The sequence below is a fragment of the Vicia villosa genome, linkage group LG3 (genome assembly GCF_029867415.1).
Source record: "Vicia villosa cultivar HV-30 ecotype Madison, WI linkage group LG3, Vvil1.0, whole genome shotgun sequence".
Taxonomy (NCBI): domain Eukaryota; kingdom Viridiplantae; phylum Streptophyta; class Magnoliopsida; order Fabales; family Fabaceae; genus Vicia; species Vicia villosa.
The window spans coordinates 7,547,226-7,565,118 of record NC_081182.1 but is presented as its reverse complement, the minus strand read 5'-3'; the positions used below and the strand labels follow the sequence as shown (position 1 = coordinate 7,565,118).

General features: G+C 27.4%; 2 protein-coding genes across 2 annotated transcripts; both read right to left on the bottom strand.

Moving 5' to 3' along the window:
• Positions 1–1,082: 1,082 nt before the first annotated feature.
• Positions 1,083–1,859, bottom strand: LOC131657474 (F-box/kelch-repeat protein At3g06240-like). The gene has a single exon (XM_058926869.1). The coding sequence runs from the start codon at positions 1,857–1,859 to the stop codon at positions 1,083–1,085; it is 777 nt and encodes a 258-aa protein (XP_058782852.1).
• A 9,250-nt stretch (positions 1,860–11,109) lies between these two features.
• Positions 11,110–16,762, bottom strand: LOC131657473 (F-box/kelch-repeat protein At3g23880-like). Its single transcript, XM_058926868.1, has 2 exons — positions 16,752–16,762; positions 11,110–12,175 (listed from the first exon to the last, which is right to left on the bottom strand). Exons 1-2 carry the CDS (start codon positions 16,760–16,762, stop codon positions 11,110–11,112), a joined length of 1,077 nt encoding a protein of 358 aa, XP_058782851.1.
• Between the last annotated feature and the right edge of the window lie 1,131 nt (positions 16,763–17,893).

Genomic DNA, 17,893 nt, shown 5'->3' with positions numbered 1-17,893 from the left:
CACGTCCTCTTCCTCGAAAGTTTTGAGAAAAGAGCACCTTTTCGTCTTTGGTGGACTCCTTGGTCTGAACTGCTTCGTCGTTTGTCTCCTCCTTCTTTTTGATCTTACGTTGTTCGTGTGGCTCGAGAGAACCAGCTAGCTCTTCGACTGTGAGCGTTGCAAGGTCCTTCGACTCTTCTATCGCGCACACAACATTCTCAAAGTTATCGGTTAAAGATCTGAGAATCTTTTCGACAATACGAGCATCGGTCATCGTTTCTCCATTACGATTGAGTTTATTCACCACTGTTTGCAAACGCGTGATGTATTCTGATACAGTTTCCGACTCCTTCATCTTCATTCTCTCCAATTCTCCTCGAAGAGTTTGAAGACGAACTTGCTTGACTCGGTCAGCTCCTTTGTATACTTTTTCTAACGTGTCCCATGCTTGTTTCGAAGTCGTTGCACCTGCAATCTTTTCAAAGCCTGATTCATCAACAGCTCGGAACAAGATGTACAGTGCCGTCTTATCCTTCGAACGCGTCTCTTTCAACGCCTTGGTTTGAGCCGCTGTATACCCTCCGGTATTATCTGGTTCTATGAAACCAGTTTCGACTGTCTCCCACGAATCTAGAGATCCAAGAAGAGCTTTCATTTGGATACTCCAATTTTCGTAATTCGCCTTCGTTAATCGTGGTAGCGGCATTTGACTCATCGTATTCGCCATTAGCTCTGATGCCAATTTGTAAAATATTGACTGCTACTTTTTCACACTTTTAACACTATACTTTCACTGGTGGAAGACTTGCTTTAAAACTGCACAGAACACTTTTTACACTATACTTCCACTGGTGGATGTCTTACTTTAAAACTGCACTTTTTACTTTCTTGTTGAAAATGAAAATACAAACAAGTCTTTATATAGACCTAAAAGACTTCTGCTATACTAGGAAATTAAAGCAAATGAATACTCTTAATATGCCATTATCTCTTGGCTTTTCCAGTACAAAACTCTTGGCCTTTCAACTACAAGAGACTCTTTATTTTTCACAAACTTATCAATTAAAACACACTTACTAACATTAAAGTTTATTCAACAATAATCATATAGGTCGCGAGTGAAAACAAGACGAAAATTTACTATATATTTCTCCATTTGGAAGAAGGGTTTCTTTATGGAAATATATCCTGCCATAAGTTTTTGCAGTAACACCAATCTCTTCAATAGTCCCGGTAATTATATCAAACCAAGCTAGTTCGCCGTCTTTCTTTCTGATCAATATATTTCCCTTCTTCCCTATTCCAATTGGAATCTTAAGGCAAGGTAAAGGCCCAACAATAAAGAGTTTAGTCCACGATTCTTCTACACCGAGATCACCCAAAATTAAAATATCAAATGTACTTATCTTTTCATAATATACTATAAAACCAATAGATCCATTTAATACTGCCAAAATTCTATTACTCGTCCACATTTTCGAAATAATATCATAAACATCATCTGTGTAAGAGGGCACGGGTGTTGTAATAAAAGACTCTTTGCTGAAGTCAAATGACACCAAATGTGTATGTGTTCCAATTTTTTCACACCAATGAGACACTCCATCCACGTACACTTCTTCACTGCATCTATATGAGTGAGATGAGTGAAAATGGCCATCAATTTTCCTCCAAGAGTTATTGTTTAAGCTAAATATCTCCCAGAAGGAGGAAATCCCGCATTCACTTGTACTAGAAGGACAATGAGTGCGCCTTATCATCTTATAATCATCTTTAACATGATCATAACCGACTTGATAATGATCGGACGTAACCCTTGAAAAACTATTATATCGAGCAAAAATGATCTTGAATTCGGTGGTAGCCGGGTTCCACAACATTGTTTTTGGATAGTGGTGGTTATAATAATATTGGACACAAAGAGTGCCGTTAAAACTAATGGGACCCAAAATGTTAAAAGAAAAGTTGTTGCTCCTCTCTCTAAGAGAGAGCTTTTCCCAAGCAAATTTAACTTTATTATTCTCAGACCCCTCACCAGAAAGAGAGTATAAGAGACCTTGATTTTTCAAATGTAAGAGAAAAGATATATCATCATAAAAAGAATGGTCTTTAGATACGAAATAGTTGCGGAACATAGTCATAAAATAAGGGTTATCGAATAAGAGAGACCATGATTTGCATACGCATTCAAATCGCTTCAAAGATTTAAGAGAAAGTTTAGAGAGAATAGAGAAAAGAATATCATCATGTATATAATTGCTAACCTCAACATTTGAAGCAGACAATGTTTTTTTCTTTTTACAACAACAAGACGGTGTTATACCCATCTCCAATCCAACGACGTGCCGAGGAAAAAGAGAATTTAGGATTTTTGGTTTGGGTTTTGCATATGATCCCATGATATATATATATATATATATATATATATATATATATATATATATATATATATATATATATATATATATATATATATATATATATATATATATATATATATATATATATATATATATATATATATATATATATATATATATATATATATATATATATACACGCATATGATCGCTTACGCTCATATTTTCTTTTTAATTTACAGAAATATTTGTATTAACAATATTTTTTTCAATTTTTAATTTATAGAAATATTTGTATTAACAATACTTTTCAGATTTATAAAAATATTTGTATCATTGATACACCTTTTTTTTATTTATACAACTTTTTTATCAACATTAAACTTTTTTCTTTACAAAAATATTAGTTTTAACAATTTTTTAAGTCTATAAAAATATTTGTATCAACAATATATTTTTTCCATTTATAAAAATATTTGTATCAACAATATATTTTTTTTCCATTTATAAATTTATTTGTATCAACAATACAATTTTTCACATTTATAAAAAAAGACTCGTATCAACAATATATATTTTTCCATTTATAAAAATATTTATATCAACAATATGTTTTTTCCTTAATAAATATTTGTTAAATAATACACATTTTTGGTTTATAAAAATATTTATATCAAGAATACACTTTTTCTCATTTGTAAAAATATCTCTATTAATAGTTAACTTTTTCCTGTTTAAAAAAAATTATATCGACAATATATATTTTTAAGTAATTAAAAATATTTATAATAAAAAATATTAAAATTACATTTTTCATTCATTAAAACAAAAATAAAGATCACTTAGAAAAAAATAAACTTTTATAAAGGAAAAAATATATTATAGGACAAAAATTCATTATTGAATTAATGTTAATATTTTAATTGTATACTTTTATATTAATGTTAGGAAAATTCTTATTAATAAGAAAATGGAAAAACAAAAATGTAAGAACAAATTCTTACCCTTCATTACTAACACAGCTCCATGATTCCTATTAATAAATAAATTAAATTTAAAATTCAAACAGTAACACACGTTCATTCTTGCCTTTCTTATTCAAATTGATTCGTACTAAATAGCATTACTCTTCTCAATTTATAAAAGTACTAAACCAAAAACAAAATCAACCTAATTTTAATATTTATAAATTAAAAATCCAGTATTCATTGCATATTTAAATACATTTAAAGATGATATCTTGTATAACATACGCCAGGAAAAGAAAAAAAATGAAAAAAGTGAATTGTAATTAATATTTAAAATTAATTATTGCATAAATTTATAAGTGATTTTCATTAAAAAAAATTAAATATAAATTTCTTTCAATTTATAAAAATTTTATTATTAATTAAAATATATATTAGAAAATAAATATTTTTATTAAAATTTTATGGCACTTCCCTGTTTCATATTTTCTTTATATTATAGTATATAATCTTTCAAAATATTTAATTTTTTCATTGTTTTATTTTATTTTATGCTTGTTCTATTATTATGAGAATTTCTTTCTTCACCTCCCTATGGGGATGATCCCCAGCGAAAACTCCTAAATAATTTTTTCAGAATTCAGAAATACATTTTCGAAATCCTATTTTTTAAAATTCGGAAGTACACTTCCGAAAAAACGCAGAAATTTTGAAGTATACAATTATTTTGAAAGGGTGGTTTAAAATTAAGATCTTCAAAGATTTATACTATTTATTAGTTAATAAAGACAAATGTATCGATTTTAATTATAGGGAACAACCATTTCATATTTTGGACCGATCAAATAAAACATCTTATAAATGGAATAAGTATATTCCTTTTCGAATAAAAAAATATATATGTTAATAATTTTGGAAATTTTTTATATTGAATTAATAATGATACACAAAATTAGAATGAATTTATTATATTAGAATGACCCAAAAACTGTCATATTCAGTTTATTTTATTTCTATCAATTAATAATTTCTTTTTCATTTTGATACTTTGTTTCTTTATTCTTTTGAATCTATCAACTATTGTTTTTAGTATATTAAAAAAATTATAAATTTTGATTCCTCTAAATTATTTGCAACTATTTTTATTTTTTATTTTTTTTGGAAAGTTTCACGTGGTGCACTTGTGTATTTCAAATGATTTTTTTATGACATTTCATCAATACAAATTTAAATTATTATTAGTTTAATAATTTTCCTATTTAATTTTTAAATTTTATTAATTTATTTATAAATTTGAGTTAAGTTTTATTTTTTAAAATTAAAATTTTAATTGTATTTTTTAATAAATTTTATTACTTCTAGATATTTTATAATTAACGTAATAAATTTGAATTAAAGTTAAAATTATATTTTGTAATTAACTATTAAATTATTTATATTTATAATTTAGCTATTTTATAATTAACGTAATAACTTTTAGATAATCTCAATAATTTAGTTAAATAGTTACAATTTTATAAACAATTCAACTATTTACTTTTTAAATAGTTTATAATAGTTAAAAAATAAATTAATAAAGATTAAAGTTATAAATAATTAAACTAGTAAAATAATAATATTTTAAAGTTTTATCAATGGTATATAAAATACTCACGATACTTGTATATTTAGTATATTAAAATATATATAAATTTTTTGATTAATTTATATGTTCTAATGATTATTTAATGACATATCATTGATAAAATATATATTAAAAAAAAAATAAAGATAAAAAAAATAAACAATTAAATTAAGTGAATAACAATATCTTAAAGTTTTATCAAAATGAAAAGAATTAATATTTGAAAAGAAAAGATTGAATAATTATTTTTATTAATTTAAAGTTTTATGTATAGAATTATAGTACCAAAATGAAAAGAATTAACTTAAATATAACTGAATACAGCAGTTTATTTTTTTAAAGAACACTTAATCTAATTTTGAAAATTAATCAATTAATTTTATCAGGCAATTATATAATCAATTAATTTTAATCTAATCTTGGTAATTATATAATTTTAATTAATAAAAATTAATTATATTATTAATACAATTGATTCACCTTGATTTTTGTTTTTCTGTATCAGACAATATTTCAGAAGTATACTTCCGAAATATTCCAGGGGTGAATTCCAAAGTGAATCTCCGAATTCACCTTTTTTTTTATTGAAAAAAAGGCTATTTTTAGAAATGTATCTCCGAAAACACTTTTTTTTCATAAAGATAAAGTGTTTTCGAAAGTGCACTTCCAAAATCAATCTTTTTAAAAAAAGTGATTTCGGAAATGCATTTCCGAAATATAGGGGCATTTTGGGATTTTCGCCGGAGGTGACCAAGAAGGTTGGGAGGTTTATAAAGAAATTTCCATTATTATTTATATTAAAGTTTATTTAATTTATGAGAAGAAATGATATGCATGTAAAATATTTTTACACGGTCAACAATCACAACCATCACAACCATGTATTCAATTAAAATATAATTTTAATTTTAAAAAACTAATATTACATGACGAATGTAAGGATTTTGATTGTTTGTATGTGTAAAGTTAGTTTACACTGTCACTAGATTACCTTTAAACTCTTAATTTATTTAATTAATAAGATATTTATAAGAAAGATTTTTTTAAAATAACCAAGTTTTAAAAAAAATACAAATAAAATTAATATTTCAAAAATATTACTCATCTAACAATGTTTGGGGTGTTTTTCACGTAGGCGTTATCCCACATGGAATCTCCTATTTTTTTTAATTATTTTTTTAACTACTTGGGGATTTAATGATACCAGGACTGACACTGGGTCAGGGCAAGCAGGCCCACAGCCCAGGGCCTCAAAAGAAATGAAGGCCTCAACTTTGAGGGTATATTTAAAAAAAATTAATACTAAAATTATAAAATATATAGGATTTTGCAAAATTAGCAAATAAATTAGTGCTTATAGCCCAGTGGCATAGTTAATGCTTTGGGAGCTAGTTGTTTTCAATTCAATTCTTATTGGAGCCTCCTAAATTTTCAATTATTTTTATAGAATAACTTGTATATAATCATATTTCTTGATACATTTAAAATCAAATTTTATACTTATTCTTGGTAACCATTGTAATTTTATTTTAATTTGTTTTATAAATTATAGAGACTATTTATATGTTTTTTTTATCAAAACTATTTATATGTTATAATAACTAAGATTTAATATTTTTTATCTTGTATGTGAGATTTTTTTTTCATTTTAAAGACGAATTAAAAGGGGCTCATTTTTTTATTTGTCTTGGGCCTCTAAAAAGTAGGGACCGGTCCTGAATGATACCTACGGAAATATTTAAGGTGTGATATGTAGGTAAGTCCGCAGGTAAAATCGCAAGTAAATCTGTAGGTAACTTAAAAAATTTAAAAAAAAAAAAAGGTCTCATGTGGGATCGCGCCTACATGAAAGATATCCCAAACATGGTTAGATGAATAATTTTTTTAAATATTAGTTTGTTTTGTATTTTTTTAAAACTTAATTATTTAAAAAAACGTCATTTATAAGTGTACAACTCGCACAATTAATTAACAAAATATTTGTATTTTTTAATAATAAATAATTATGTATTATTCATATTTATTATCATACAATTTAATTTATACAATATCACTTATTTATTTAACTTAAGTTGATTTGTGTAAGTAAATTTATAAATATTTGTTTTTAGCTTAGTAAATAAACGACTATTTTTAAATATTTGATGAATAAAAAACATTTATAATTTGTGTAAGATTTATTACAATAGTTAAATTGAAAGGAAAAAATGTGTAGATTGTCTTTCAAATACTCGTCGCCCACTTAAAACAACTTCACTCATTCAAATTTACTTTTATGCTTTAGTGCGGCTAAAAACTTTTTTATAAATGGATGATGCTTTATCCATTTTAACGCGACAAACGAACAACGCTTCATTCCACTCATGTGCGGCTATCAAGAAACATTTAACCGCTTAAATGCAATTAATACATTTTTTAGTGAAATGAATCAACCAACAAACATTTTCTACTAAGACTGTGTAACTTTGAGTTTTTTCATCAAACTAAGACTTGAGGATACGTAGGAGCGAGATTCAACGTCTCGTCAAACACTCTAATAAAAAATTTATTTTTCCTTTTCTTTCTTTTTGTAAATACATTGTAATAATTAGATAAAAAATCAAAAGTTCAATAGACTAATGCTCTGTTTGGTAAAGCATAATTATGAGCTTATGGCTCTGTTTGGCATGTCACTTTTTGAGCTTATGTCTTATAGTTTATAGCTTATAAGCTCATATAACAATAAAAGACCTGTTTGATAACGGTCTTTTCATTACGAGCTTATAGCTTATTTTACTAGCTTATAGCTTATTTTTCAGACGCTATTTCAAATAGCGTTTTAGCTTATAGCTTATAGCTTATCATTTTTTCTTCCATTTTTACCCTTATTATTTTAACTAAAACTCACTTTTACCCTCTATAATTTATTTTAATTTAAAATAAAATAATTATATATTAAATGGCCTTTATGTCATTTTAATTAATCAGCTAGTTGAACCGCTAATTTTACCAAACACTTCAATCAGCTTAACAGCTATAAGTCATCAGTCATCCGCTATAAGCTACTCCCTCCGTTTTTTATTATAAGTCGTTTTGGAAAAAAAATTTGTATTTAAATATAAGTCGCTTTACAATTCCAATAAATAATTAATGCTATTTTTCCTATTATATCCTTAAATATTTATTATTCTCTCTCCTTTCAATTATATAAATTTATCTTCCACATGTCATTAATGAAGGATAATTTTGTAAAAACCTTCATAATTTCTCATTTTCATACAACAATTATTATTTTTCTTAAACTGTGTTAAAAGTCTAAAACGACTTATAATAAAAAACGGAGGGAGTATAAGCTATCAGTCATCAGCCATCAGCCATAAGCTATCAGCTATCAGCTAGCTTATCAGTCAACCGCTATTTTTACCAAACAGAGCCTATGTCTTATAACTTATAGCTTATAAGCTCATATGACAATTTAGACCTGTTTGGTAACAGTCTTCTCATCACTAGCTTATAGCTTATTTTACTAGCTTATAGCTTATTTTACTAGCTTATAGCTTATTTTTCAGACGCTATTTCAAATAGCGTTTTAGCTTATAGCATATAGTTTATCATTTTTTCTTCCTTTTTTACTATTATTTTAGCATAAACTCATTTTTATCTTTTATAATTTATTTTAATTTTGAGTTAAATAGTTATGTACTAAATATTATTTATGTCATTTTATATTTATAAATTACTTGAACTGTTAATTTTACCAAACACTTCAATTTACTTATCAGTTATCAATCTCAATCATCAGTCATCAGCTATAAACTATCAATCATCAGCTATAAGTTATAAGTTATAAGATATAAGCTATCAACTAACTTATCAGTCGACTGCTATTTTTATTAAACAAATTCTAATATTCTTATTCGCAAAACTAATTAAGTGATTCTCAGGGTCGGCCCAAGGGCCAAGCTACCCAAGCTAGAACTTTAGGCCTCAAAAATTTGGGCTTAAAAATAAGCCTTTTTTCATTTAGTTATAAAAATATATAATGACACTTGAGTTGGTAAAATATAAGTCTTTTTTTCTTTGGTCTTGAGTTCAACTCTTAGCAACCACAAAATTAATATTTTAAAATACATTTTAAATGTCTCACTTTAAAATTTGTTTTAGGCTTCTAAATGGATTGGGCTGGCCCTGGTGATTCTTCACAAATATATAAGTGATTCATGTAATATACACTAAGAAAAAGATAATGATTTTAAGACATGCATGCAAAATATTTAACATTTTCCGACATAAAAGAAAAAACTAAAGCACAAAACTAAGCATAGTGGCATAGATATTCCTAGTACAATGTAATGAATTTCAAACAAATATCGTCTAGAATATTAAGCTTCCCAAATATAAGTTGTTTCTACATAATATCTGAGGCAATTGAGCAAAGACCATTCTTACAAATTGAAATTGAAATAATAACCATGTGATCAGTTTGCAAATAGATAGACTAAGAGAGTATAAGCCTTCAAAATTATATTGATAAACAAAATTCTTATCATCAAACTTTTTTTAATTTGGAATAAACAAGGTAAAACTCTAATAGCCATATACAATCATATAGCTTCTGGATGAAAACAAGAAGAAAATTGACTATATATTCTTCCAATAGGAAGAAGGCTTTCTTTATGGAATAACAACATGCAATGAGATCCCGCTGTAACACCGATCTCATCAATACTCTCGGTACTTATATCAAACCAAGTTAGTTCGATGTCTTTTTTTCTGATCAATGTATTTCCCTTCTTTCCAATTCCAATCCGACACTTAAGGCAAGGTAAACGTCCAACAATAAAGAGTTTAGTTCATGATTCTTTTACCATGATTTTATTTAAAATTGAAATGTGAAATATAGTTGTCTTGGGATAATTTACTATACATGCAATATATCCATTTAATACCACCAATGGATGACTAAAATATAAAATTTCACAATTGTACGAGGGTATGGGTGTTGCGATGAAAGATTTTTTGATGAAGTCAAATGACACCAACAAACATTGACCATCAAAATACACTTTTTCTTTGGAAGTGAAATTTGAATGAGGAAAATCTTTATCAATTTTCCTTCAAGAGTTATTGTTTAGGCTAAATATCTCATAAAAGGAGGAAAACTCCCTGTAGGAGGAAATTATACGATTATCGTTACTTCTGAGAGTACAATGATTGTGCCTAATAATTTTCTAGTCATCATTAACATGATCATAATCAACTTGATATTGATCCGACTAAACCTTTGAAAAACAACTAGATTCATCGTAAATGATATTGAATTTCCTGGTAGTTGGGTTCCATAACATTATTTTTGAATTATCATATTAGAGACAAAGAGTGTAATTAAAACTGATCGAACCCAAAATGTCAAAAAAAGTTGTTTCTTGTTTCTCTCGGAGAAAACTTTGGCCATTCTAATTTAACTATATTCTTAAATCTATCACCGGAAATAGAGTATAAAAGATCTTGATTTTTCAAATGTAAGAGGAAAGATATATCATTATAAAAAGAATAATCTTTAGATATGAAATAGTTGCAGAACACAGTCATGAAATTAGGGTTATAAGATAATAGAGACCATGGTTTGGCTTGCATACGCATTCAAAGAAGACAATATCATTGCGTGACATCGAAAGTGTAAAAACACCAGTCGACAGCGGGACAGTGTGAGAGCGGTATCCAATCGTAAAATTTGGAATTTTAATTTCTAAAAACAGACGCTTTATTAAATAATTAAGTTTTTTTGGTTTTCAAAAAGTGTTTCGAAACCGTAACTTGTACGTGCGACAGCAGACAACTACGGTTCCAAAATCCGACACGGTCTGCGCGAAAGTGAGTAGTTTTTTTAAATTAATAACTCTTATTTAGCAAAACCTCTTTGAGAAAGTGTTAATTGTCATCTATTAGCAGCTCAGTAGAAAAGCTTCAAGGGTTTTTTCTGCATAAGTTATTTCTTCATAAAATCTGAGGCAATTGAGTAGACAAATTGAAATTGAAATAATAACAGTCAGTTTGCATATAGATAGACTAAGAGAGTAGTATAAGGCTTCAAAATAAAAATGATAAACAATTTCTTAATTTGGCCTAAACAAGGTAAAACTCAAATAGCCATATATAATCATATAGCTTCTGGTTGAAAACAAGAAGAAAATCTACTTTATATTCCTCCAATTGGAGGAAGGCTTTCTTTATGGAATGATATTTTGCAATCAGATTCTGCTCTAACACCGATCTCATCAATAGCCCCGGTACTTATATCAAACCAAGCTAGTTCATTGTCTTTCTTTCTGATCAATATATTTCCTTTCTTCCCTATTCCAATCGGAATCTTAAGGCAAGGTAATGGCCCAACAATAAAGACTTTAGTCCATGATTCTTCAACACCGAATTCACCTAAAATTAAAATATCAAATGTACCTGTCTCTTCATAATTTACTATAAAAGCAATAGATCCATTCAATACTGTCAATATTCTCGTCCTAGTCGAACTAAAATCAAAAACATCATCTTCACATGAGGGCACGGGTGTTGTAACGAAAAATTCTTTGATGAAGTCAAATGACACCAACCAAGTTTTGTCCAACCAATGAGACACTCCATCAAAGTACACTTTATCTCCGGAAGTGAAATTTGAATGAGAAAAATCATCATCAATTGTCCTCCAAGAGTTATTGTTTAGGCTATATATCTCCCAAAAGGAGGAAAACTCCCAGGAAATCTCGTGCTGCTTACTTCGGGGAGTACAATGATTGTGCCTAATAATCTTATAGTCATCATTAACATGATCATAACCAACTTGATATTTATCAGCCCAAATCTTTGAAAAACAACTCGATTCAGTGTAAATGATATGGAATTCCGTGGTAGTTGGGTTCCACAATATTATTTTTGAATTATAATAATGGAGACAAAGAGTGCCATTAAAACTGATCGGACCCAAAATGTCAAAAGAATAGTTATTTGGCCAATCAAATTTAACTATATTCTTAAATCTCTCACCAGATAGAAAGTAGAAAGGATGTCTGTTTTTGAGACGTAGGAGGAAAGATATATCATCATAAAAAGAATGATTTTTAGATATGAAATAGTTGCGAAACATAGTCATGAAAATAACGTTATCGAATAAGAGAGACCATGATTTACATACGCATTCAAATCGTTTCAAAGATTTGAGAGAAAGTTTGGAGAGAATAGAGAAGACAATATCATCGGGTATATGGTTTCTAACCTGAACATTAATTGACGGAGACAACAATGGATACATCTCCAACGACAAACCGCGGCAAAAGGAACAATAGAATGTACGTACGTAGGTTTCTGTAGTTTTGTGAGCGGCGCTGCAATGCACTGCTAAGTCGGTTACTTATTTGAATTTTAGGTTTGGGTTTTGCATATCATCCATCTACTACCGTATATGTTTTATTTTTGTTCAAATCAAATTTGTTTCGTTTTTGAAAAAAATAGGTATTTTGGTCTCCTTATATTTATTGTATTATTTAGGTATGGGTATTATTTAGGTATGGGTGTATTTGTGTTCCGATTTGGTTCGGTTTTAAGATAATTCCATACATAAATAAATCAAAATTATATGAATTGGTTTGAATTATAGGATTAGATTAATTGGATACATTAGAAACAAATGTGTAAAAATAATTTTTAAATATATCTATTTTATATCAAGAATGAACTCTCATTTTGATCCCTCACAAAAATTATAAAACTCAAACTAATTTATGGAAAAAAGACCTGATTTAATCTCTCACAAAATTTAACCGTTTCAGTTTTTTTACTATTTTAAAACCGTGACTGAATTGTCACGTTAGATTTTATTTTATCGTTTATCTTTTAAATATTAAATTAATTTTTAATTTCAATTTAATTTTACACAACTCATATTTAAAAACATCAAAACAAAAAAAAAACAAAACAAAATTTGTTCTTAAAAGAATCGAATCAAAAACCTTTAAGGCATATCATATGCTCTGATCACTAGACTAATGTACATTAGTGCTAAATTATTCCCATAATTTACAATAATATTAAATATTTTTTAATTTAAAATAAAAAATACAAAATTTATAACATAAAATGATAATCATTTTAAAGGTATACCAATTGTTCTTAATATTTTTAACGATAAATTTCTAACTTAATAATTAAGAATAAATATTTACTTATTTATTTATTTTAAATAATTCTTAAATAAATAATTACTTAATTTAAATATTACACAAATATAAAAATAAAATTAATAATTTTAAATATAATTAATCAAATAGAAATAAATTAAATACTATTTACTTGAAATTAAATAATACACAAATAAATATTTATTTTTTCAAATTAATCAAAATTTAATAATAATTAATTGATTTTAATAATAATTCAATTAATTATTAAAATATTTAATTAATTCAAATCAAATAATCAAATAATTTTAAAAGTATTATTTAATTAAAATAAAATAATAATAAATTAATTTAATAGTAATATATGTAAATATTAATTTTTATTTTAATAATTATATTTATGATTTATATTTTATTAATTTTATTTTAAAATTTGTTTATTATTTAAAATAAATAAATATGTAAATGTTTATTCTGAAGTATTAAGTTAGTATTTATCATTAAAAATATTAGCGTCAGAGACTGATTGGTATAGTTGTAAAGTAACTACCGTTTAACCTAAAGGGACTTAGGTTCGTATTTTTTTTTTTAAGTTCAGAAATGTTTATTATTACAAATCATGGAAATCATTTGTTACTAATGTACATTAACTTGTGGTAAAGACATAGGATGTGGCTTAAAGGTTGCTAGTTTGATTCTTTTAGGAACAAATTTTACCTTTTTTTTGTTTTAAATATAAATTTTTTATAAAAAAATAAATAAAAATTAAAATCAATTAAGTATTTAAAAAATGAAAAATAAAAATAAAATCTAACAAAAAATATTAGCAGAGGACTAATATAACTCATTTAAATTTTTTAAGGGATTAAATCGGATTTTTTTTATCAGGGATTAATTTGAGTTTTGTAATTTTTATGAGAAACTAAAATGGATCTTCACTCTTATATCAATTAATTTTCATAATAACATAAAATTTTTAAGTTTTTTAATTTCTCCATGTAGGACGTGAATGTCACAAATGACATTTTATTTTTTCTTGATTTAGGTGAGATTGATCAAATATATTAGGGTTTAATATACTTCACCCCTGCCAATATAGCGAGTTCCGATTTACGCCCCCTGAAGTTTTTTTTTATTAAATGCCCCTTATAAAACCCAAAACTTAGATTTACCAAACCCTTTTACCATATTTGCTGACTGGGCTTTGATTTAATTGGTGATGTGGCAAAAGCTACTTGATGACATGGCTATTAGAACAACATCACTCCTATCATCACTTCCACCATCACCATCACCACCACCACCACTACTACCTCTCTACTTCCTTCACTCTCTGAAAATGGCCATTAGAACAACAACGCAAACAGCAGCATCATCATCATCAGCATATTCCATGTATCCTGCCTCTTTGAATATCCCAATATATACCCATTAGAACTACAACAATAGACACCTCACGCACAGTCACACTTAATAGCATCCACACACAGAACAAACATCTGCACAGCCACACACACAATAACAATGATCATATGTTTTCATTAACATGCACAAGCAGTGTAGAATACATTCATCATGCTGCAAGATGCACACACAACACACACTTCAAAAATAACAAAACACACTTGTAAACTAGATGTTACATCACACTAACACACAGCACAACACAATATTATAACAATGCAACAACATGCATAGTGACACGTACAATTGTCAGGCAATATTACTAGCATATAATCACACACCAACAATTTTGATATGAGCTCAGCTACACAGTGTCAACAATACGTGTCAACAATAACTCAGCTACCGACTCAGAAAAATAACTCAGTTACCGACTCAGAATCGCAACCCAACCTGAGCAACTCAAATCAGAAAAATAACTCAGCTACACAGTGTCAACAATACGTGAATGCAAGCTGATGCGAACCCCACAACAACAATCTGAACTCAATCATCACTCATGGCACTCAACAAACAGATTAAACTATAGAAACACATCGTTTAACTGAGGTTGCAACATCGCATCTTTGACATCAACACCGTAGCGGATCGCAACAACACCACCTCAGTTTTGATTTGATCTAGCCGCAACCACAGTGATCAACATCATCATCACTGTTCCAGCATTAGACGCAACATCAACAACGATCCGCAACATCCTCCAATTTGTAGAATGCACAACATCACCATTCGGTACCCCTTGTTTTTTTTCTTGAATTTTCTCACTGTTGATGCTTGAACACATGCCTGATTAAATGTAGCCATTTCGAGTTCTTGAAGTTTCTTCATTAGTATTTCTTTGTTCTTTTAACATCTTTCTTGAGTGTTAGCTTTCTGTTTTTTATTTGAGATGATATATTGACCTATATAATTTTCTAAAATTTGCTATTTATTTATTTAATTTTTTGTATTTGTGCCAGGCATGTATAGTCAAGCATTCAGTTTCTGTGAGAAAGTTAAGGAGAAGTTGAGCAGTGCTGAGGACTACCAAACATTCTTGAAATTGCTTCATATTTTTAGCAATGGAATAATAATAAGGAATGATTTACAAAATTTGGTACGTGTTTGTTCTGTGAGTTACAATCTTAAAGTTATGCAGGAAGACATTTCATTTTAGATCATTTTTGTTATGCTGCTCCTTTTATGACTTTATATAGTTCTATTAGGTGAAGTATGAAAATTAGCAGTACTGGAAGTGAAACTTGAGTTAAAAATTAAGCCCCGAGTATGAAGAATTTTCAATAATATTCCAACTAAGTGTTTTCAGTTGTATTCTAATGAAATGTTATTTATATAAAGGTCCGAATAGTAATTCTCCTGATGCTGTTGGTTATGGTGGAAGCAGGGATCGTGGATATGGAGGAAGTGGCGGTGGAGGTGGTTATTGTCGCGGTGGAGGTGGTGGTGGTGGAAATGGGAGGAATTAGTGGTTCAATCTAATTCAATTAATTATTTATACAACCCTTTTGCCACATCATCCAGCAAGTTAAAGCCCAGTCAGCAAATGTGGTAAAATGGTTTGGTAAATCCAGGTTTTGGGTTTTATAAGGGGCGTTTAGTAAAAAAAAACATTCAAGGGGGCCAAACCGAAACTCGCTATATTGGCAGGGGGTGAAGTATATTAAACCCAATATATTATAAATAGATGTGCAAAAATATTTATAAAAAATATCTAAATCAACTAATTTTTCATAATAACATAAAATTCTTAATTTTTTAGTTTCTTCTTATAGGTTGTGAATGTCACATATGACATTTTATTTTTCTTTCTAGTTTTAATAATAATGTTAATATTAGGAGTGTTCAAATCCAAATCAATCCAAATAAAAACCGCAAACCGATCTAAAAGACTGAAAACCGCAAAAAATCAAGATTTATTGAATGTGTTTTGATGTCATTTTGTGAAAATCGTTCGGTTCAGATCGAATTTCGAATTGATTTTCAAAACCTATTCAAACCGAACCAAACCGAATGATAAAAAAAATAATAATATTTATTATTTTGGTTTAATCTATTTATTTTATTATTATTACAATCATATATTTGATCACTCTCATTTTGTAATATTAACTTTTAATTTACTATGTCATATATTATAATGTTATACCATTTTTACCCCATTGTCATATGGGTCATTTCTGGTCTACCCCTGAAAAAAATGAAAAACAATTTTGTCATTTTAAAATATTAACAATTTTGCCCTTAAAGTCAAAATCCGTATATTTCCTATGAATTTTCTTTCGGATTTTCTCGACTTTAAGGACTAAATTGTAACGTATTTTGAAATGACAATGTTGTTTTTCAAAAAAAATATTACAAAGCAATAAACCAGAAATGACCTACATGCCAAGTAGAGCTGTCAAAATAGGCTGAAGCTCATGCGCCAACCCATTTGGCCCAAAAAAGTTAGGGTTTGGGCCTTATTTTTTTACATCTGGGCCTTTTTAAGCCCGACCCAAAAAAGCCCTAAAAAATATGGGTCGGCCCGTATGTACCATGGATAGCCCGCCATCCCGAAAAAATTAAAATTTTTAATATAATTAGAAATTATTTTTTCCTAATTTATATAGGTATGCTATAAACAATTTGCGTGATTTGTATTTTAATTGTTTTTGGTATTATAAAAGTATAAATATTAAACAAAAGTTGATGGTTTGACTTAATTTCAAACTAAAAGATTGCATCCTAATATAATTATTTAGATAGTCAGAAAAGACACCTTGATATATTCTAATTCAAAATAAGGTTGAAATGGAATTTAAAAAATTCTGATGTAATATATCATCCAAACCGAACCACAAATAAATTTATCTTCGAATTAGATGAATTTTTGTATTAAAATCGATCCAAATCAAATCACAAATACGCTATTTGGGACGATTTTGAAAAAATACACTAAAGCGATCTATGGATGTTAAAAATTTCACTGCTTTAACTCCGTAGTAGATTTAGTCAAAGGAATCTGTGATGTGATGTGAAGTTGCTATTAACCCATATGTAATCAAGTATTATGGGTGTTAAAATTTACACACAATTTATGAAACAGTTTATTTGCATTTCAATTTACTATTAAAAACAGTTATTAAACTGAAAGTAAATTTTAAAAAATTATTATCAATAAATTGAAAGTAAAAAAAATTAATATATTTAAAAAATGATTTAATATTTATTTAAAAGTGATTCTGATATTTTATTATTAATAGTTATTTAATAATTATTTAAATAAAAATATTAACCCAAATTAAAATAAAAATAGTATTTACACAAATTAAACTTGTAGTTAAACTATTCCAAATAATAGTAATTTTA